General features: G+C 30.3%; 2 protein-coding genes and 1 pseudogene across 2 annotated transcripts; 1 reads left to right on the plus strand and 2 right to left on the minus strand.

Moving 5' to 3' along the window:
* Positions 1–1,391: 1,391 nt before the first annotated feature.
* Positions 1,392–1,490, minus strand: LOC133787630 (small nucleolar RNA R71; annotated as a pseudogene).
* A 6,676-nt stretch (positions 1,491–8,166) lies between these two features.
* LOC133781964 (zinc finger CCCH domain-containing protein 48-like) lies at positions 8,167–10,232 on the minus strand. Its single transcript, XM_062221090.1, has 4 exons — positions 10,005–10,232; positions 9,185–9,756; positions 8,898–9,074; positions 8,167–8,806 (listed from the first exon to the last, which is right to left on the minus strand). Exons 2-4 carry the CDS (start codon positions 9,377–9,379, stop codon positions 8,567–8,569), a joined length of 612 nt encoding a protein of 203 aa, XP_062077074.1. The 5' UTR covers positions 9,380–9,756; positions 10,005–10,232; the 3' UTR covers positions 8,167–8,566.
* A 6,194-nt stretch (positions 10,233–16,426) lies between these two features.
* On the plus strand, positions 16,427–17,436 carry LOC133784896 (uncharacterized). The gene is made up of 2 exons (XM_062224163.1): positions 16,427–16,792; positions 16,978–17,436. The coding sequence occupies exons 1-2, from the start codon at positions 16,427–16,429 to the stop codon at positions 17,434–17,436; spliced, it is 825 nt and encodes a 274-aa protein (XP_062080147.1).
* The last annotated feature ends 7,808 nt before the right edge of the window (positions 17,437–25,244 follow it).

Here is a 25,244-nt window from a genome sequence, read left to right on the forward strand (position 1 = left end):
GTTAGTAAATTCTTCTACTAGTTATTTTAATTTTTGCACTTAAAAAAAAGAACAAAAAAAACTATATATGCAAAAATATAAAAATATATATTTATATAAAACTAAAAAAAAAAGATAAAAAGAAAATTTGGAACAGTTCTACCACCCATAAAAAAAAAAACACTTGCTTATATTTCTATATTTATTGTTTTTTTAGTTGACGGCACTTGTGCCTCCTATCTATCTTTTTAATTTTTATAGTCGATGGCACTTGTGCCTCCTAATTTTGTTGTAATTTTTATTCCTTGTATTTCTTTGTTAGTTGACGGCACCTCCTGACCTTTGTTGTAATTTTCTTTATTTACCTTGTTGTTATATTTATTTATTTATTGCAAGTTACTAGTTGATGACGATTTTGCCTCCTAGCTAGTTGATGACAATTTTACCTCCTAGTCTTTTATCTTATGTTTTAGTTGATGGCACTTGTGCCTCCTAATTTTTACCTTATTTTTGTTATGGTTGATGGCATGCTATGCCTCCCTACTCTTGCCTAATTTTTATAGTCTTATTTAATTTTGCCTTATTTTTCTTTGTCTTTTATCATATTTTAGTGTAATTGTGAAAAATAGTTGAAAAAAAAAGAAACCTAAATCTTGTCATTTCACCATATGCAATTTTTGCTTAAAGGAAATTTGAACAAAATTCCCATTATGCCTCTACTAATTAACCTTGGGGAGTTGTTAGTAGTGCACGAGTAAATGGAATCAAATAGGCCTGGGGACAAGTAAACCATAAGAATTATATTGTTGTGAAATCTCTAAAAATCCTAAGTATGCTCTGTGGTTGCGGTTTTAACTGATCTTCCACATCATAAAATTGTTTGTTTTAGATTATCTCTGTTGCTTTGTAAAAATTGTATGCATCATTGGGAACGTAACTCTAAAAATCGATTAGTAAAAAGACGTTTATCTTTGTGTGAAATTGAAAGTGTTAGTAAAAATTTGAGCATCATGTAACCAATTGCTAATCCTGTTGATGAAAACGTTGTGCCTGAAAAAACTCTGCTTGAATATTTTGCACCTATTTCATCAAATGCTCCTTCATGTATTGTTCTTCCAACCACTTCTGCTACCCATTTTGAGATTAAACCATCAATCATTCAATTTTTGCCATCTTTTTACGGGTTAGATAGAGATGATCCTTACATGCATGTCAAAGATTTCTTAGAAATTTGCTCAACATTTAAATTTCAAAACTTTTCTAATGAGTCGGTCAAACTAAGATTGTTCTCTTTTTCATTAAAAGACAAATCAAAAGCTTGGTTAAATTCCCTTCCCACGGGGTCTATAACTATACAGGATCAACTTTATAATAAATTATTGCTGAAATTTTTTCCTATGTCCAAAACTTATAGTCTAAGGAGAGAAATCTCTGAGTTTTTTCAAAAAGATAATGAAGAGTTTTATGAATGTTGGGAAAGATTTACTATTAAAATGTCTTCATCATGGTTTTGAAAAATGAAGACTTGTAAAATATTTTTATGATGGTTTGACCCCCTCTAATCGTCAAATGATTCAATCTATGCATACCGGAAATTTTTTAAAATTTCAAGGACAAAAGGCTTGGGACGCCCTTGAAGATTTGTCTGTCAATTCACAACAATGGAATTATTTTGATCCTAGGTCTAGGTCAACTAATTCACCAAAAAGAGGAGGAAGGTATGAATTAAAAGGAGAATTAGACTTAAGAACATCCTTAGACAAATTAGCGAGAAAAGTAGAAGCTTTAGTCATAAGCCAAATTATAAACTCTCCAATACAACTAAGAAAAGATGTTTGTTCTATATGTTCTAATCCTTGCCATAATGCCCAATCATGTCCTTCCTACCAAGAATCCTTTTTTGAGGAGGCCAATGCTCTTCATTCTTATGGGAAACCATAAGATAGCCCATTTTCATCCACCTACAATCCAAATTGGAGAAACCATCCGAACTTTTCATGGAGACAAAACCAACCCCAAATGAATCAAGGGCACCAATACAACACACAAAACCAAACTCATGCCCCACAAAATCAACCATATCCTCAACAAAGGAAACCTTCCTTAGAAGATACTTTACAACAATTTATGCAATCCACTCAACAAATCCTACAAAATCTATCTTAATCAATTACCAAACTCAAGACACAAGTAGGACAACTCGCCACTGCTTTAGCTGATAGAGAAAAAGGAACATTCCCTAGTCAACCTATCCCTAATCCAAAAGGTCAATATGAGATAGGAAAGTCTAGTCATAATGGAGAAGTCAAATCAATTTCAACTCTTAGGTCCGGAAAGAACATTGTCAAACCCGATTACATACCCGAGGTTGAAAAAGAAAAAGAAAAAGAAAAGAGTCAGCCTTCTAGCTCTAATGCCAATGACTCTTCAAACAAGAAAACTCCAATCCATCCTTTCATTCCAAAAGCCTCATTCCCACAAAGATTACTTCCAATTAAAAAAGGTGGCCAATATAATGACATCTTAGAAGTTTTTAAACAAGTTAGTATAAATATCCCTTTCTTAGATGTCATTAAACAAATTCATGCCTACTCTAAATTTTTAAAGGATCTTTGTACTGTTAAAAGAAACACCAATGTTCCTAAAAAGACATTTTCAACTTAACAAGCTAGTTCCATTATTCAATATAAGGGAATTGTTAAATATAAAGATCATGGGTGTCCCACAATTTCATGCATTATTGGTGATCATTTTATTAACAATGCTTTACTTGATTTAGGTGCTAGTGTGAATTTATTGCCTTATTCTGTTTATAAGAAACTTGGTCTTGGTGAACTAAAACCTACTTCTATAACTCTTCAATTAGCCGATCGTTCTATGAAAATTCCTAGAGGCATCATAGAGGATGTTTTGATAAAAGTTGATAAATTTTACTCTCCTGTTGAATTCATCGTTCTTGATACTCAACTTGTGGAAAATATGCATGCTCAAATTCCTATCATTTTAGGTAGACCATTCTTAGCTACATATAATGCAATCATAAATTATCGTAATGGTGTTTTGAAATTATCTTTTGGAAATATGACTATTGAATTGAATGTATTTAATGTTGTTAAATCTGTTGAGTGTGAGGAAGTGCATGAAGTTAACATGATATATAGTATTTGTGAAGATGATGGAAATGACTTACTTGACTTTTGTAAAAAAATACTTTGGTATGAACTTGCATGTTGATGATTCTAATGATGATGTGAATTCTTTGCTAGAGTCTATACCCTTAAATGAAACCAAAATTGAACATTTTTTACCCTTAGATCACGTTCAATCAATTTGTGAGTCTCCAAAGTTAGACCTTAAACCTTTGCCAGAAAATTTAAAATATGCTTTTCTAGGAGAGTCTGAAACCTTACCTGTTATCATAGCATCCGCTTTAGATAAAGAACAAGAAGATAAATTGTTAGATGTTCTTAGAAAACATAAAGAGGCCATAGGTTGGACCATTGGAGACATTAAAGGAATTAGCCCATCCATATGTATGCATAGAATCCATCTAGAAGAGAATGCTAAAACCTCTCGGGAATGTCAAAGAAGGCTAAATCCAAATATGAAAGAAGTAGTTAGAGAAGAGGTCATAAAATTATTAGACGTAGGTATCATTTACCCTATTTCCAATAGTCAATGCGTTAGTCCAGTTCAAGTTGTCCCTAAGAAGTCTGGGATCACAGTTGTTGAAAATGAGAAAAATGAATTAATCCCTACTAGAGTACAAACGGGGTGGAGAGTGTGCATAGACTATAGAAAACTGAATAATGTTACTAGAAAAGACCATTTTCCATTACCCTTTATTGATCAAATGCTTGAACGTTTAGCTGGCCATGCATATTATTGCTTTCTTGATGGGTATTCGGGATATAACCAAATCCCCATTGCCTTAGAAGATCAAGAAAAGACTACTTTTACATGCCATTTTGGGACTTTTTCCTATCGTCGCATGCCTTTTGGATTATGCAATGCACCTGCGACTTTTCAAAGGTGTATGATTTCAATTTTGTATGACATGGTTGAAAGATTTCTTGAAGTGTTTATGGATGATTTTTCTGTGTTCGGTTCCTCCTTTGATGAATGTTTGCCCCATCTTTCACTTGTTTTGATTCGTTGCAAAGAGAAAAACATTGTGCTTAACTGGGAAAATTGTCATTTTATGGTTAAAAAAGGAATTGTTTTAGGTCATGTAATCTCATCTAAGGGAATAAAAGTTGATAAAACTAAAGTTGATCTTATTTCAAAACTTCCCCCACCTAAAACTGTGAAAGAAATTAGATCATTCTTAGGCCATGCCGGTTTCTATATAAGATTTATAAAAGACTTTAGCAAAATTTCTCAGCCTTTATGCCATTTACTTGGAAAAGAAAATGCTTTTTTCTTTGATAATAATTTCCATGTTGCCTTTGAAAAATTAAAAAATTTGTTGACTACTGCACCCATTATTCGACCCCCTGATTGGAAAATACCTTTTGAAATAATGTGTGATGCTTCTGATTATGCTATAGGTGTTGTCTTAGGACAAAGACTTGAAAAAATACCTCATGTAATTTACTATGCTAGCAAAACTTTAAATGATGCTCAATTAAATTATTCCACAACCGAAAAAGAATTGCTTGCTGTTGTTTTTGCATTGGAGAAATTTAGATCTTATTTGTTAGGGTCTAAAATTATTGTTTATTCTGATCATGCTGCATTAAAATATCTTTTATCGAAAAAAGATGCCAAGTCTCATTTGATCCGTTAGATCCTGCTTTTACAAGAATTCGACTTAGAAATACGTGATAAAAAAAGATATCTAGAAATACTTAGAAATTCGACTTAGAGCAATTTTAGAGTGGCACATTATTTCCTTGATACTCTCATTTGTATAATATATAGATTGAAATTTTTTACTTTTTTGTTTTTTATTTTTTTTTAAAAGTTAGATATCTAAGAATTAATTAACTTTTTACGTTTAACTTCATTTTTTAAAACACATATATCTAAAATAAAACAACATTTACGTAAAATACATTACTACATTAATTTATAAAATATATTTTTTGAATGTATTGATTTATATATAGGCGTAATTAGTAGTTATGTTTTTTTCATTACTATTACATTTTTTTTAAACGTGTAAAATAGATAGAGTAAATAATAATATCTTGTAAATATCTTATTTAGTTACATGTTTTGTAAAACGTGTATGATACATTTTTAAAAAAAAAAACTTACTATATTATTATAATCTATAAAATGAATAAAAAATTAGATTAAATGAGAAAATAAATAGAATGCTTTGAAGCAATTTTAGTTTTTTTAAACATATAAAATAGATAGAGTAAATAATAATATCTTTTAAATATCTTATTTATATTTAAAAAACATGTAACTACTTACATTTTTTTAAAATTACTATATTGTTATAATCTATAAAATGAATAATAAAAAATAGATTAAATAAGAAAATAGAAAAAGTGTTTTGGAGCAATTTTAGTTTTTTAAACATCTAAAATAGATAAAGTAAATAATAATATATTGTAAATATCTTATTTAAATTTTAAAAAATATGTAACTACTCACATTTTTTTTTAAATTACTATATTGTTATAATCTATAAAATGAATAAAAAATTAGATTAAATGATAAAATAGATAGAGTGTTTTAGAATAATTTTAGAGTGTCACATCATCTCCTTGAAGCTCTCCTTTATATAATATATAGATTATTAGATCTTAATAAAATTTATAATATAGTCGTGTTACACCCAAATTTCAAGAATAAAATAAATAACCTCGAAATATAGGCTCGAAAAGAGTAAGCTCGAGAATAGAAAGTATTTGTTGTATACTTATACGAATTGTCAGATTGGTTACTAGCACTCGAGTATGAGTTGCATCGCTCGAGCCTTAGTTGTAGGCTCGAAGACACCGACCTTCTTCGAGGAATGTACTCGACCAAATTACTGGATGAGGAGGAGGTTATAACTGGAACGATGAGCTCGAAGCCTGGGTGTTGACGCCGTTTTTCGTCAACAGATAAAAGAAGAGCACAAAAACAATGAATGACAATGGCCAAACGAAACAAACAAATCAAACACACGATTTTTTACGTGGTTCAGCAGTTAAATCTGCCTAGTCCACGAGTCTCTGTTATTAATCTCAAGATTATCTCTGAAAAATTCTTTAGCATGAATTCTCCAAAGTTTTCTCTCCAGGATCAGAATTTCGGTCCTTTACAATGGTGCATGGCTTCTCTATTTATAGAGAAGGATGCAGAATACTATCCCACATCTTTTGGGTAGTTACTCTTTTGTGAATAAAATAAATGGCTTTAAATGCCTATAATCAGATATAAAAGGAAACGTCACTGAAGACCAGGAAACACATAACTGACCAAATAATATCCCACGATTCTTGGGAATTTACATTAATAAATGAGGATTACATCTCATATTTATAACACTTGTAAATATTCAAGGTGATTATCGCGTATCTCTAAGGCTTTAGTATCTCAGGTCTCACGTCTTTGTTCGAGCTAATGGCATCTTCCGAGATCACGTGTCTTTCGAGATCGTACGTACATCTAGCTCGAGACCCCCGATCTGAAGTCGTCCCCGAAGATGAGTGTGTTCTCGGAGCTACCTTTCGAGATCGAGATCGTTTCGAACTCATATATTCGAGGTCATATATCGTACTTTGCAGGCTCGATATACAATCCTGGGGCATACTTCAATCCTTACGAGACCATTTGTTGCGAATCCATCTTTCGAGGTCATATTTATCATGGCTCGAAATCTGGGTATAACACTGGGCTTGTCTCGAAAGCGCGTCAGCACTATGATCGAGCTTATCGACACGTTTGGTACGTGAAAATGCTGTTAGGAAATCCCTATTTCATAGGATTTGTTATTATCATATATTAAATCCCTATTGTCATGGGATATTATGTAATTAACACATTTATTGTATTTATTTCAAATTTATTTGATTGATTGTAACTTTCCTGAATTAGAGAAATATATTCTCATAACTAAGTCTACATTTCTTTATTTTTGTTTTTAAAAGATCACAAAAAAAAACCTCTATTTTCTTTTTTTTTCTTCCTAATTTATTATTTAACTTGAGATTTCATAAGTTAATTCTATGGATATTTTTATAGGATACGTTTACACGATCAAAATAACTATAATTCAATAATGTACAAAATAAAAATAATCACATTATTTAATTACACTCTTATTTATCTTATTATTACATAATTATTATTTTGGCTAAAGTGAAACTGTTTTATAGCTTAAAATAATTAAAAAAAAATGACAAAAGAAAAATTGTAAAATTATTTCTTTTTTATAAATTTAAAATAAAATCTGAATATAAAAATACTTTAAAAATAATTTAATTCTTAAGTAATTATTTATGTAAAATTTAAAATAAAAAAGTAAACATACGTTAAATTAAAAAGCTTGAAAATCAGTTTAGTAAAATGTTTTACAAAAATAACAAAATTAAAATTAGAAAACTATATTATAAAAATAATACAACTTAATTATGCAAAAAACTATGGCATATTTTATAAAATTAGATACAAGCAACGTACAATGCACATTTGCTTAGTTTTATTTATAAAATTTGTATAATTGTCGTATAAATTTCATATAAATAAAAATTGCATAAACATATTAAAAGCTAAATTAAACCAAAACATTGTTTATTTAACTTTTGTTATAAGCACACAACATTTTTATATAATGTAGTATTATTTAATATGAATATATATATATATATTTATATTAGTTAGAGTAAGTAATAAAAAAATGTATTATTTTCAAATACAAATGATAGAAATTTTAATAAAAATTAAGATTATGTATTATATATGATTATAATAATGATGTTTAATAATATTTGATTTTATATTATTATAATTAATAAATATATATTTTTAATTAGTTTTAAAAATATATTATGTTAAATATTTAAAATATTCTCTTACAATTAACAATTAAAGCCGTTAAAAGATAAAAAAAAACCACAATATATTAAGAATAAATTTTAAACTAAGACCTATAAAGACAACTTATGTGGCAGTTCTAGAGAATGAATCTGATAAGGCAGTTCTAGTGTAGCAATTATATGCAAAGAAAGCTTGGACATATGATGGAAAGAAGTCCTCAATACATCAAGCGAGTGAAATTGAATCGAATCAGTACCACAATCTCAACAAATCAAAGGTAAATTACAAACACAAAAATGCATGTAATTCACAATACATAGTGTAAAATAAAGTACTAACATGTACAAAAAAAATCAAATAGCTAATAAAATGACTAAAAAGATATATCATAAAATGGGATGGGATGGGATGGGAGGATTCCAAGCATCATCGCAGTCTTGAGCAAATCTCAACTATGTTGGCACTTACTCAAACCACCAATCATGTGCATAACCCCCACCGCTAATAATTCATTCATAAAAAACTCAAATTGTAAGAGTTGATACAAGAGTCAATAATGAATCAAAGTATCTAGCTATCAAAGCAAACACAAGAACAAAAAAACTTAGACATTCGTCTTCCACACAGTAGTACGACCAGCACCATCCCCAGTAAAAATCAGTCCTCCGGGACCCTTTTGAATTGTCCTCACCTCTTGTCTTGTAAAGAATCTGCCCTTCTCTTCAAAACTTGGCAGCGCATACAGACGAACAGAGTTGTCATTACAAGAGCAAAGCAAAATATTTTGGTCAGCTTCTGCATCAGTCTTCTTAGGGAGTGTTATCCCATTAAGTGCAAGAACACCCTGAAACAGAGAAATATATGTTTTGGTTAATAAATTATATATTTTTGATGATAATGGTGGTGCATAGTCATAGCATATTAGATTAACATACATGTCCCTCCTTGTGCGTATAGTTTTCCTCTATTTGGCCTCCTTGAGAGGTAGCCCAAATTTTGACAGTGCCATCCAATGAACATGACAATAAATAGTATCCCCAAAACACAAGCGACATCACCCCATCTGAATGCCCCTTCAAAGTGGCCACACATTGTAAATTCTCATCCCACACCTGGAATAGAAATAACATAATTGTAATGTAAGCAAGAAAGGGACAATATATAAGTGACTCTTGTTAAAATCAAGATAACATAACATAGTCTATTCAATAATATATTATACCTTGATTGAACTGTCTAGAGAACCTGAAAATAGTCTGTTTCCACCATAACATAAACAGACTACTGCACCTTCATGTGTCACGGACGATGGGACACTAACAGGAATAAAAGGATTAGCTTCTTCAGAGGAAGCTTTCCATGCTAAGATCTGCCCACTCTGGGTACCAGCAAACAAAGTACCATTCACCAAAGTCATAGAGTTGACTTGACCCACAGGCCCCTCCAGAGTGAATGCGAATTCAGGTCCATTATTGTTCTGGGTGTTCCAAACCTTGATAAGATTTGGCAGACCAATGAACAGCCAAGGCCCCTCATTTATCAAACAACCAATTGGGGCTCCAAAATTGATGACACGGGTCGTTTGACCGGTGTGGCAATCCCAAACGCATAGTGTACCATCGTAGCTGCTTGAGTAGAGTTTATCTCCAGATTCCGAATGAGGGAGCGCAAGCCCAGTCACCGCCTGTCATATCATATCATGTACTACTAGCGTCTCATCTCATCTCATCTCATCCGGAAGATCATAAAAAAAAAAACAGAGTAACAAACAAAAACAAAACCAGAAAAATCAACCTGAAACAAAACCAAAACAAATATCAGATCATCTGTACACCACATAGGGAAAACTTGGTTGCATTAGATTATATAGTCTTTTTTTTATGACCCTTATTGTTATATTTATATATTGTTCGGAACGAATCTTAACGAGTAACACTCGAATTCTTGGTCAATCACGAAAGAACAATAATGCAAGTTGAAATAGGAAATTCAAAATAAAAGTTAGGAAAGAAAGAAAGAAAGAAATGGCAATAGTAGAGTACCTTATTGTGACCTTGGAGATTGGCGAGGTAGGAGTAAAGATCACCACGGAACCAAGAATGCAGAAACTTGCACCGATCACCTCGCACACACCTTCCTTCTGCCCAGAATTTGCACACTTTTTCTATTGAACCAGGACGAACGAAAACTCTGTTACTCCTTCCTAGAACACCCATCTCTCTCTCTCTCTCTCTCTTGCTTTCTTGCTTTCTCTCTCTCTTGCTTTCTTGCTCTCTTGCTCTCTTTCTTTCTTTCTCTTTCTCGCTCGTACGGTTTCTTTCTCTCTAACTAATCTCACCTCTATTTATACATATATGTATTTTTAAATTCAAAAAATATTTTTTTTAACAAAATTTTATATCCCTAACAGAACTAAAAAAAAGTCCAATTACAAACCGAAATAAAAGTATATTTTTTAAAAAATATCATTAATATCAAAACTAATTCATTTTGAATAAAAATCTTAATTAAACTCTTTTTTTTTTATTTAAAATCAAAACCTAAACATAGTTTTTTGTTCAACTTAATAACAAATTTTATATAGTTTTAAAAAAATATTAAAAAAAATAATAAGTAAAATTACATGATACCTGGTATTTTATATATATATATATATATATAAAACTATGAAATTATTAATCTCATATAAATAAAAAATAAGTTAATTAAGTTATATTATTATAAAAGCATAATATTTATTTTGTTTACTTTTTATGATTCATTTAATTCATAAATAATTACATGTTTGTGATATATTTTACAACTAGAAAACATAACCGTACTTCGTTTAGTTTTTTATAATTATGAAAAAATATACATATTTTAAAATATTTTTTGAGAGATTATAGGGTAGGAATCCATTTTAGCTCAACTCGTCCAACATGCTTTTTATATGGACACATGAGGACGTCTTGACCATAATTTTTTTTTCACAATGGTGTTCATTGTATAGCAAACATCTAGCAGACTTTTGAAAAATTCTGAATAATTAAAGTGTCGAAAATAAAGTTAAAAAAGCATGTCATACGTGTGCTTTTATTTTTTATTATTATTATCATTATTATACGCTTTTGTGTGATTTTTTTATAAAAAATTTAAATTATGAATAAGGAAATTAATGTTTTGTGTAAGACTTATTTTGGCCGATTACCAGTTTGGACTCTTTATTTTTTTAAAATTAACTTTTAGATCTCGTGTTTTATCAAAATGTTAAATGTATGAATGGATAAATCGATTATTTGAACATTGTATTTTGGCCGATTACCCATTTTGAACCTTTATTTTTTAAAATTAACCTTTGGACCATGTATTTATTGAAAAAGTTCAAAATTCTTTATAAAAATTAAATTACATATTTAATTTATATTTTTTGTAAGGGTTCACATCATTCTGAACATTGCATTTTAGTCGATTACTCGTTGGGACCTTTATTTTTAAAAATGAATTTGTGGACCTCAAGTTTTGTCAAAATGTTAAAAATAAGAATAGATAGATCGGTTAGTTGAACATTATATTTTGATCGATGACTCGTTTTGACTATTTATTTTTAAAAACTAACATTTGGATCATGCATTTATTCAAAGTGTTAAAAATTCTTTATAAAAGGTAAATTATATAAATATATAATTATATATATAATTTATGTTTTCTATAAGGGTTCACACCATTTTTAACTTTGTATTTTAGCCAATTACATATTTTGACTCTTTATTTTTTAAAATTAACTTGTGGGCCTTGTGTTTTGTCAAAATATTGATTACCCATTTGAATCATTTATTGTTAAAAATTAACATTTGGATATCTTGTTTTGTCAAAATGTTAAAAATACAAATAGATAAATTATTTATTATTATTATATAGATATTTTTAATTGACATCTATTATTATTATTATTAAAATGATAAAAAAAATAGATAGAGTTTTTCCTTTAATTAATTAATAGCCATAAAATAGAAAAGTAAAATAAAAAATGAGAAAATTTCACGGTTATTTATATTTATAATTTAATTAAACAATTGTCGTAATTAAATATCTAATCAAATTTGAATTCAAATTAAAAAATATAAAAAAAGAAGAAAATAGAAAAGATGCTTTGGAGCAATTTTAGAGTGTCACATCATATACTTTTAAATATATATTTAATGTGATTTTATATTTGTTTGATAAATATTATAATTTGAATTTATATATTTTGTAATTCAACTATATATATTTAACGTAATTATACTTTTGCTTGATTAATTTTATAATGTGTATAATGTGAGTGAGAAATTTATACCTTTTGCAATTCCTCTATTTTTTAAGTTATGTTCTAATAGTAAAATTGTATAAAAAATATCTAATTAATCAATTATTTGTTTCTCTCTCCTTTCAAGAAATTAATAGAATATATAATAGCATTTGAAAAAGCAAGAGATGTGAAAAAATTAAGCTAACAAACCATATTAACATCAATTTTCATAATTATATACTTTTTAATTCATAATATGTTCATTGTTTCTAAGAAAAAGATTTTTTGTGCTTCACATCAACCTCCACTTCTTTTGTTGTTGTTGGAATGTCCACTAAATTACAATCTAGAAAATATTTATTTACTATAGTGAAAACAAATTACAAATCCAAACAATATCATTGGTAATATCGTTTTGTCACAAGCATGAGAAAATGTCAAATGAGAGAAAAATACAATTATTAATATCTTTTTATTATTACTACATTTTTTAAAACGTGTAAAATATATAGAGTAAATAATAATATTTTGTAAATATCTTATTTAAATTAAAAAAAAATATGTAACTACATATTTTTATAATGTGTATGGTACATTTTTTTTTTAAATTACTACATTATTATAATTGTTGACGCCGTTTTTCGTCAACTTAGAGAAGAAGATCAATTAAACGAAATATACCAAAGGAAACAAATAATATAGACACGATTTTTTACGTGGTTCAGCAGTTAAAATCTGCCTAGTCCACAAGTCTGTGTTATTAACTTCTTGGAATTTACTGATAGCTTTCTAGAAGCAATTGTACAGAGTTTTTCCAATATTTGTTTTTCCATCCTCTACAAATGAATCGTCCCACTCTATTTATAGTCTCATCTTCTATTCTTCTTCACTTTTATCTTTACGTTTTGAGTTTCAGAGAGAAAAAACCAGAGCTTAAAATTCTTTCATCTTTGCATGTTCTCCAAGCCGAATTGACATAACACCCTTGGCATTTTCGACTCCGTGAGAGCTTTCTTGCAACCGCTTCTACAGTCGTCGATCTCATAGTACCTGCAAGCTTCTCTGTGCAAGTTTCTTGTTCTTGATTCTCGTATTTTTATTTCTTCAGGCATTTTTGTGTTTTTCATTCCCGTATGAATGTATGTTGTAGTTGGTAGTTTTAGCAATATTCTTTAGCACAAACTTTTGATTCAAAATCTTTGACAACATAGTTCTAAAACCCATATTTAGTGTAAAAAATGCAAACATGGGGTGCTTTCAGACTACGGGTAATGTATCGTGTAAGCCAAGAAATGGGGTTCCGAATTAGGGTATATAGCTTTAAAAAAACATTAAAAAGAATAATAAGTAAAATTAAATGATACCTGATATTTTATATATATATATATATATAAAACTATGAAATTATTAATCTCATATAAATATAAATTTTAAAAAAATAAGTCATAACTAGTGCCTCAATTAAGATACTATTATAAGAGCATAATATTTATTTTGTTTACTTTTTATGATTCATTTAATTTAAAAATAATTACATGTTTGTGATATATTTTACAATTATTGTATCTTAATAAAATTTATAATATAGTCAGAAAGAAATCAAGAAAAGTTTTTATGAAAATTATTGAAGATAATTTTAATTATGGGAATTTTTCATTAATGTGCAAAAATATGAGAATTACACTTTCCTTAATTTGTATGGAAAAATCTAATTAAAAAAACTCATATTATGAGAAAAGTTATCTCATATTGGAACTAAAAATAAACACAAACTCATTTGCAAAAGGAGGGTACTATCATAATTAACAGAAAAAATTCCTCTACTGAAACTTCATTCGATCAAAATCTTCACCGACAAATCGATTATTCAGCCACACTACCCAAACTTCGGCTACCACTTCCACCTTCGGTGACGTCCATCAAGAAGAACAAATAAAAAAAAATTCTAGCATCAACCGACAACCCCTAGCCAACTCGGATCGGAACACCTCTAGCAATATCCAATCGGTTCTGCTGCACTCTTCAGCATCTCCGGCGACGTTCATCTCCGTGGACTTGCTTCTCTGGTGTCCAAAGCCTCCAAGAAACAAAGGTTTGTAAAATCTTGCTCTGCCGATACCTATTTTACTCTAATTTTCTCCAACTTCAAATCTATTAAATTCCTAATTCTTCTACATATTCTGGAACCATTAATTTTATAATTATTTCATAGCTATTTTATTGATTATAATTATAATGATGAAGTTCATGATGTCCATTTTAAAAAAAAACAAACAATTTATTAACTTGAAATTTGAAAAAAAATTATTTAAATCAACTAATATGCTTACATTCATTGACCAAAAATAGACAAAAAATAAGAACTATAAAAATTTTAGATTCTAATTTGTCTTTTCAATAAAAAAAAAATCATTTGATATTGGTGTGAATTCTAAATGCCAAAACATTAGGTAACAACAAAGTAACCAATTACCTTGAAAAACAATCAATTTTTTTAATTAAGTGTTTCAGTAAGGTATGTAATTACAGACTAAGGTAACCAGTTACCTTCCCCAGTTACAACCAACTAACTCCTTAAAAATTTGCCAAATTTTGCAAATATGGACAATACTACCTCTTTGGCTCAATTTGGAAGCAATTGGAATGAAAAAAAACGAGTACGAAGGGATATTGATTCCACCAAATTATTCTCTTGACAACTTGGTGAATTTGATAAAAGAGAAGATAAAGGAAACAAGAGCAACTGTTGAAGTTTATTATCAAGTAGCCAAAGGAACACCACCAATGAAGGTTGAAACAGACAATTCAGTGTTCTACATGGAAATAAAGAAAAAAAGTTGCTGCAAAAATAACAGACTTACCATTGTGTGTCACTATAGTTCAAGAATTAAGCAATGAAAATAACCTTCTTCAACTAGCAAATAAAAAAACTACAACAGAAGAAATGGAGGTGAGTACATTATTAATGCAAGCAAACAAATCTTCCATCAATGAACAAATGTTACTTGAAGAATGAATGGCAAGCACAACAAATGAGGGCATCAATGTGGCATACACACCTCACCTTGTTGAAGAAGTAGCTGATTTTATAATTGAAGACAATACAAAAAGAAAAAGAAGTTGGAGGAAATCCAAATAGTAATATCTTATTACAGAGTCAACACAATAGAGCAGGGACAAATTTACAAGGACAATAACACAATCAAATAAGCTCTTAGCTACTATGCCATGCTACATTACTTCTAGTTCAAAACAAAAAGAACAGAACCAAGAGAGTACCTGGTTACCTGCGCAGATGACACATGCAGCTGGTTTGTGAGAGCGTCTAAGTACAACAATAAAGATTTATTCAAGGTACAAAAAAGCATTCCAAATCACACTTGCCCTGTTGAAATTGTTATGGAGGACCATAGGCAAGCAAAAAGCATCGTAATTAAGGAATTAATAAATAATAAGTACCAGTCAATCAAAAGAAATTGTACTCCAAATGATATCATGAATGACTTGAATGATGACTTTGGAGTAACCATGGGATACACAAAAGCATGGAGATCAAGAGAAAAAGATTTTTGTCTAGTAAGAGGGAACCTCGATGATTCATATCAAAAGTTGCCAATGTATCTTTACATGTTGAAGCAAGCAAATCTAGGAACAATAACACACCTACTCACAGACATGGAAGATAGATTCAAATACCTATACATAACTTTCTCTAACTCAATCAAAGGCTGGAGATACTTGAGGCCTATAATTGTTGTTAATAGAACTTTCTTGAAAAATGCACTTGGTGGTACCCTATTTTCAGCATCAACGTTAGATTGAAACAACAACATTTTTTTATTGGCTTTTGGAATAGCAAACTCTAAAAATGATAACTCTTGGCTTTGGTCCTTCTTCAAACTAAGAGACACGTATGGAGAACCTGAAGGTATGATAGCTTCAATTATATATTCTGGTTTACATAGAAAAAGGAACTAGTTACCAAAACCCAATACACAAATACATGCTATTTCTTTTAGTATCTTATAAAAGTAACTGGTTACCTTCATAGGATTGGCTATTGTTTCCGACAGACACAAGAGCATAGACAATGCAGTACATATAGTGTACCCAAATGCTTTCCATGGAGCTTGCATGTTTCACTTGCTCAATAATTTGAACAGCAAGTATGGAAGCCATGGAGAAGAGCTACAAATGAATTTCATTACAGCAGCAAAAGCATACACAAAAACAGAATGTGAACACTACATGAGAGGCCTTGATAGAGTCGACAGACGCATTAGACCCTATTTAGAGAAAGCCAAGTATGAAACTTGCGCAAGACCATACTCACCAACAAAAAGATACACCATGAAGACATCCAACATCACAGAATCGCTCAACGCTGCACTAAAAGTTGCAAGAAATCTCCCTATTGATATCTTGGTTGAATGCCTTAGAAGTTTGGTTCAAAAGTGGGTTTGGAACAACTCAAATAATGCAAACGAAACATTCACAAAAGTCTCTACAACAACAGAAAATGAGTTGAGACATGACATTGTTTCGAAAATGAAGTATGAGGTATGCAACTAAACTTATTCTTACTATTCTTTATTTTGTCAGTAGATGGTAACCAATTACCTTGTGAAACAGCAAAAAAAAAAAAAAACAATAAACTACACAGAGGGGGAACAGGTTACCTTCAACGTTAATTGTACATAAAATGTTTATTATTTTATTCTAATTCATGACAAAAATATTTTCAGGTCTTGCCTTTCAACCCAATAGAATATCAAGTTTGTGATGAAAATGGGACCAATTTCACAGTAAATATACACAATAGAACATGTATTTGTAATAGGTTTCAAGAAGATGAAATGCCTTGTGGGCATGTAGTAGCTGTAATTGCAAAGAGAAACTCGGGAGTGTATGATTACTGTGCAAAGTTTTACAAAACAGAAACATTGAAAGCATTGTATGAAGAAAATGTTCATCCTTTGCCCCATAAAGATGAATGGATTCTCCCACAACACTTAGACATAGTGGTGCTCCCTCCAAAGGCAACAATCCATGCAGGAAGACCAAGAAATAAAATAATAAGATCAAGAGGGGAACCAAAAGTAATAATCACCTGTGGAAAATGTGGGCAACCAGGACATAACAGGAAGACTTGCAGAAATCCACCAATTGATAAGGCAAACAAGCAGAAAAAGCAAAAGACATAGCTTGATATATTACAGCAAAACAACCCTATCATAACTTTATTCATTAAAGGAGTGACTTTCATATTCATAAATTGCTATTGAGTATTATAATAAGTATGTTACAAATTCAAATACATTGAATGATTACACAAGCATATAAAATTCCTTTTAGAATAAATTGTTGGTTTTTTTGTTGCCTGTTATATATTTATGCCACCAACACCCAAAAAATATGTTTTTTTTTTAAATTAAACATAACATTCTGGGTAATTGGTTACCAAAGGGAACCAGTTACCACTTTGTATATAACATGAGGACCCAGCTGGGTACCTAGTTATTATATCCCAGTTGCTTTAAAAAAGTTGTATATTTATTATATATAATTATTGAACGTGAAATACATAAAAATAAACAAGAAACTAGGTTCTTTGCTCTAACATTTGTTACAAAAGAAAAAAAAACAAGAATAGCAAAATCATCAAGCACCAAAAGTAACCAGTTACCCCTTGTATATAAGATGAAGACCAAACTAAGTACTAAGTACCTGGTTACCATTAAAATATCTCAGTTGCTTTAAAAAGTAGAATATATATAATATATAATATATAATTATTAAACGTGAAATACAAAAAAAAAACAAGAAACTGGGTACTTTGCTCTAACAATTGCCACAAAAAAAAAAAAAAAGCAAAAACATCAAGCACCAAAGGTAACCAGCTACCCTTTGGTATATAAGATGAAGACCAAACAAAGTATCTGGTTACCATTAAAATATCCCTGAAAACTAAGTAAATATATACATATAAACAACACAAAAAAGATCTAAAGATATATAAAATAGTCTTAAGTAACCAAGGTCTTACAATCGTAACAATTTAACATAGACAAGTATCCAACTAACTATTGGTCATCATTTCCAAAAGCTGATCTGGTCTAGAGCATAGACAAAATAAAAAAAAAGTCAAATATCATTTTCTAAAACTTCCTAAATAACCTATGCAGTAGTCTTAAGTAAACCTATGCAGCAGTCTTCCTCCTCTTTTGCCTCCTATCCAAAAGCTTCTCACTAAACTCATTGCTAGTCAAATATCCATATTTTTGTTTCTTCTTCCCATGAAAATACAAGCTAACAACAATGTCTTGGCGAAGCAACTGAGCATCGAGTTCTTTTGGCATCTCATTTTCCTTTCTAGGAATTAATTGCTCGGCAAAATACGTTGTAAAAACCCTACAGTCGCTGCAATACTACAAACACATACAAACTAATAACATAAAAACAATACCAGAAACAAACAAGATAAACAAACTTAAAAAAAAAAAAAACTCACCACTCAACTTGTTGAGGAGTGCCTCTAGCAATAGTCAATTGCAAAAAATCATTCTCAGCGACATCATAAGGACTAAGATCAATATTTATATCAGAACGTTCATAAAAACAATCCTTTTCCCATAGAAGAGGAAGCATTACAAAAAATGCTTCAATTACAGGTAAACTCAAAATTTCATGCCTTGCCCCTAACATAGAATCATAAACAATGAACAACCTTCTCTTTATGTCAGAATGTAGTTAAAGCCAATGAGAGAGATCCTTCACATTAACAGGCATAAGAACATGATCAAGTAGATTCCAATGAGTGCTACAAAACAATGACTCGCCCATCATAATCTTCAAAGGAACACAACTGTCATCAATGTTAAATGTACCACTGCCTGATTTCTTAAACTTCTCATACTTGAACACAATAATTTGGCCAAAGCAACTATCAGGAGTAGAGACTCTCCTCTTCAAACCTTTGGACAATTTAACATTTATCCTCAAATAATACATCATGACATCAATATGCTGCATTTAAAAAAATAAATGCTTATAAGACAAACTATGAAGAAACCTGTTACCACTTACAACATAACATATTTGAAAAACAAAGGGTAACCAGTTCCCATTAGCTACACAGCAAATTGTAAAGTTTGGGTAACATGTTGCCATCAGCTAAACATTAAAATTATACATTTGGGTAACCAGTTACACAAAGCATTGCAACACAAAAAATAACTGTGGTAACTAGTTACCCCAGCTAAACTACTACAATATACATTTGGGTAACCAATTACACATATCATTGAAACAAAAAAAAATGACTCTGGGAACTAGTTACCCCAGCACAACATAATATAGAATTGAAGTACATTGTAATGACCCAACTATTTCTAAGACCTTGGACACTTAAAAACTACTAAGACATAGCTACTATTTTGGGAAACATACATAAGAAATAACATAACTTCATTTAAAACCCAAAATATTGTGCAACATACAAAATAACTAAATGCGGAAATACATAAAGACATAAATCAAAAGACTCCATCCTCGATCGTCACACAGTCAGTTCAATCCATTCATCCTCAATACACTAGCCAAGCTGTCACAAATCTTTTCACCCCCACGTTCATTTTCCCGCATCATTCTAAAATAAAGGAATGAGTCTAATGCCCAACAAGGAAAATCTACTAACAACACATATTATGAATCATAAACATAAGACTATGTCATATACATATACTATAAAACATATGACTATAAAAACATATATCATATAGGACTACAATATTAATGGCCATTAACTCATTAACATGGCATGCGATAAAACCATCTAGGTCCTCTGTCTACTAATCAAGGTAGGTTAGATCACACTATAGTATATGATAACCCATCTAGGTCCTCTATCTACTAATCGAGGTAGGGTAAATCATAACTCCAAACCATGAAAATGATAAAAATTCTTGGGGCTTGCTATCTAAGCAAGTCATATGCCCAAGCGAATACAACATAAATTCTTGGGGCTTGTTATCTAAACAAGTCATATGCCCAATGACTACAAAACATATTTATACATATACATAGCACAGCATAAAACATATCATAACATAAACATATAAACACATATATTCTATCCTATTTTCCTTACAAAAAACAGGGATATTTGGGAACAAGAACAGGATTTGGAACACTCCTAAAACCAACAGTAAGAATAGTGAGTATTTCTAAAGAAAAGGAATGAAAAAGAGAACTAAACCATCAAGAAGAAACTTACCGAAAACCTTAAGTTACAAGAAACTTAAAAACCTAACCAAGAATCATAAACAAGAGTTAGAAACTGAAAGAAAATAAAAGAAAACTAAAGAACCATAAAGATTTGAACTTAAAGAATAAGAATACCTTGAATAACTATGACTTTGACCTATACCTTGATACCGAAATAACACTATATCTCACTACCCAAGTGTTTAGAAAAGCTTAAATTGGAAAAGCTTTTATCCCCAAACCCAAGTGTTTCTCTCTATAGTAATCTTAGCAACTTGGAAGCTCTGAAGAATGCTTGAAGAATGAAGAAAATTGTTGAATACTAGGTCCTATTTATAGAGTTCAAGGAAGTGAAACTAACCCCTTTTAATTTGAATAAATAAATTAATTTAAAATGAAAAAGATTTGAATTTTCGTTCAACAGATGCCTAGAACTCGGTCAAAATCGTTCAAAGGCAGGTCAAAGTGGTTAAGGCTGTTTTTAAATTTAAAAATCCTCAAGATTCAAAAATAAAGCACCAGGGGCGATATATTGCCTACCCTGGGCGATATATCACCTAGACCATTTTCCCGAGCTTCGTTCGTTCGTTCGTGCAAAGTCGATGTGTTTTCCGTATCTTCCGTAGGCGATATATCAGCTCTTATAGCTGCAATATATCGACATACGCTGATATTTTAAACATGTTTTTGCACTTTTCAGGATATTTTGAAATTGAGTAAAACGACTTTGACTGAGTAAAACAAAATCCTAACAACTACTGGGAGGTTCTAGAGCTTCTAGATCTTTCTTTTAATTAAATTATTCATAAAAAATACTTAAATCCTTGATAAACATGCTTGTGACAAGTGTCACCTTCTTATTAATTCTATCTAAACCTTAGGTTATAATAAATAATATTTCTAGAATCAACAATATTAATCAAACCTTATGTTATAATTAATATTTCTAAACTATAGGTTAAACTTATAAAATCCATAACTGTTGCTATGAATTTCCAACTAAGTCCCAGCTTGAACCAAAATCCATGGTATCTAACATACTACAAACTACTACTACTATCTAGCTAAGTAAAAATTCTGGGACACTCCATACATCAATGTAATTTTTTTAAAATTGATAAATGATAACCACAACATAAAAAGAAAGAAACTGATAGATTAATCAACAAACTGTCCAGGATAATAAAAACGATAGAACCAAGTCTTCTCATCAATAAAAATGAAAGTGAAATCGATTGATGGATCAACCTTGTTATCATCATATTTCTTAAACCTAAAAAACAAATAAACCAAAAAAAATTTAGAAAATCAAACAAACAATTTCAAAAAGCCAAAATTAAAAAAAAAAATTGTACATACTTGTTATTGTGCTTGACTTTAGTTTCAATCCAACTATGAAACTCAAAAGCTTGTTCTTCAGTGTGATTATGACCAAGATCATTAGAAAAATGACATAGATTATCTAATACAGTCTTCTTTCTTTTTTGTTTACCTTCATCTTCAGTAGACCCTAGGGCTGAGCATAAAATCCGAAAAACCGAAAAAACCGTGTACACCGACCTACCAAACACCGAAAAAACCAAAACCATTTAAGCCGAAAAAACCGCCGACGGTGCAAACCGCCACTGTTCGGTCGGTTTTGAAATTTTGGGTGAACCGACCAATAAAACCAAAACCGACCGAACATAATAAAATAATAATATAATATTATATAATTATTAATTATTAAATTTTTTTAAATTTGTACTTTTAATTATGTTTCAAACTTTAAAATTTGTAAATGTAATTATGTTCTATATATTTATGTTTTAAAAATGCACAAAAATGAATTCCAACAATCCAAATTTTTTAATTTTTTAACTAAAACTTTCAAAAAAAAAAAAAAAAAATCAATTCGGTTTGGTCGGTTTAACCGACCAAACCGCGGTCCAAAACGGTCGGTTTTTTTTAAACTTAGTTTGGTTCGGTCGGTTTTTGGATTGCACCAATCCGGACCGAAAACCGAATTCTGGATTTTTTGTTGTGAAAAAACCGCCCAAACCGACCGATACTCACCCCTAGTAGACCCAAAATATGTCATGAAAGGAGACTTGACCACAACACTCGGTCACCTTTCTTTTCTTAGGAAAAATAGCCATGGGATCAGTTACCCTTAAAGAATCATAAACAACAATCGACCAATTAATTTTATCCTCCACATAACTGCTATCTTTTAATAGTCTCTCAGCTGACTCATTTATAACCTTCCACATTTCATTTGACACATGAAATGTAGGAGTTGAGCATAGCAATGAGGCTTATTTAGATTGACTTTGCAAAAACAAAAGAGAAAAAACATTTAATTTATAACAAATATAAAAAAACAACTACTTCCTTATACAATATATGATTAAAACAATATACCTTAATAAGAGTAACAAAATCTAAAGCAATCTTCACAGAATGCTCCAAATCAGCCCCCCAACTTTTCACCAACTTCAACATCTTGGTACCCTCCCCCACAATCATCATCAAAATAATCCTAAAGGAAACAATAAAATATTTAAACAAGAAAGACAATAAATATTATACGAAAAGACAATTACACAAGAAACTGGTTATCTAAGAAACATGGTCAAAGTCCATTTGATTTTGAGAATCTAAATCTCCACCCTTAGTTTTGACAGACACAACAGACTTAATGTCTACAAGCAAACCGATCACTGTAGTAAAATCAGCTTCAAAACTTTTCTTCAAAAAACCAACTTCACCAATAATAAACTTTTGGGAAGCTTGGACTTCAGTCGGCATTACATGTAACTCCTTGATTTGATCTTGGAACTGTTAGGAAACTTATACAAGATCTTTATTTATTTTCATGTAGATCTAATATTAAACATATTATTATAAGATAACCTAGAACATGTTTCCAAAATTGAATTCAAAGAGAAATAATGATAAGAATACTTACATTATACGCAGCGGAATGAATGAGTCATTCCTTCAATTTCTCTAACCCTTGTATCCTTTCTGTCGCAGAGTATTACCAAGAAACTGAACCAATCTTCAATTTTCTTCACAGTATTCCAAAGTATCCTTGGAATCACCTAGACTAGAGTGGGCAATTTTGAACACATGAGATAGACACAGAGAGAAGAAGAGAAAATAACAATAAGGCTTAGAAAATGACTTATGTTTAGAGAGAATCTAAAAACTATCAGAAACTTATGTTTCAGAAATCTGAACTTGTGTTTTCACTTTTCTCTTAACATTCCTTTTATATACTTATTTAGGTCACTTATTTAATTAAAAAATCAATAAAATAATAACCAATTAACTGCCCTAGGTCAAAATTATCATGGGCTTTAGGCCCATGAAATTTTCCATTTAATTATAAGCCCGTTGGACTTAAAATCAAGGCATGTATTATTTTCTATTGATTTAATTAATTAAATCATTATTTAAATCCTTTATCAAATTAATTATTTATAATTTGAACCTTGATTTAAACCTATTTATTAAGTTAGATACCAATTTATCTTAATTAATAAATTTTCCATAATTTCTCATTTCTTCTCTAAATTGTATAACCATGTGAAACTATCCAAAATTGACTTGGTCAACTTTGATAATTCTAATTAATAATTAAATCAATTAATTGAGACTATCTAGATGATTTTATCCAACATACGGTGGGGACCATGGGCCTATGAAATCAACTTCCAATAATTTATCATAAATCTAACAAATAAATTTACTAACTTAATAATTCCTCGTGACTCCACTAAAGACACAAAATTGCACTCTTGAATTCATAGAACACTCTATAACAAATATAGATACGCTATTAATTATCCATTGTTACAACCTTAATTGTCACTCAATCCTCTACAGACGGTCTACAATGAGATAGGACTAAAATACCGTTTTACCCCTCATTGTATTTTATCCTTAAAACACTTAGTTCCTTATAAATGATATTTCAATAAACTAATATTAATTACTAAAATGAGATCTCTATCATTTAGCACCTTGAACCAAATTAAAAGGAAACCATCGTTTCACTTCTTCATCAGAAGCTATAGATGTTCATATCTATGATTAACACTCCCACTCAATTATACTACCGAGTTCCCAAGATGTAAGTATGGGCTAGTCCGTAGGGTAAGCTGGTAACGAACAAGTCAAAGAACTTAAATAATACAATCAGTTAGAATACTAACCACTAAGAATTGCATGCTTACATTACGAAAAATGCATGCTTATGTTAATTCATGCTCGGTTGCACAACTAACTAGATCAACACTGGTTTACAGCCGGAACAACATCGATAATACTTTTTATGGAATGAATATGCTAGGATAGGTTATTTTATGAAATGTTTACATTATTCTATGTTTACGCTATGCTATGGTTAGATTATATTATGGTTACGTTACTGACAATATGATTAATTATGGAACTTTGTGTGATTAGATATCGACTAAGAGCTGTTTATGATTTAGGTTGTGATGATATAAGTTAGTTTATTTTTATGTTATGTTTTACATTTTATGCTTTATGTCTTTTACTGTTGGGCTTTGGGAATAGTGTCCTATATAGCTCTTCTTGCTGGGTGTTAGCTCACGGATACTCTGTGTTGTAGGTATAGGCATAAGCGTAGTGATGAGGTAATAAGTTGGAGCAGCCTCGTTCAGATGTGTGCATGTCATGATCGGTTGACCTGAGGGTCAAAAAGGTTGCTATGTATGCATTGTTTTAAAAGTTA

Source organism: Humulus lupulus, chromosome 6 (assembly GCF_963169125.1).
Source record: "Humulus lupulus chromosome 6, drHumLupu1.1, whole genome shotgun sequence".
Lineage (NCBI taxonomy): Eukaryota > Viridiplantae > Streptophyta > Magnoliopsida > Rosales > Cannabaceae > Humulus > Humulus lupulus.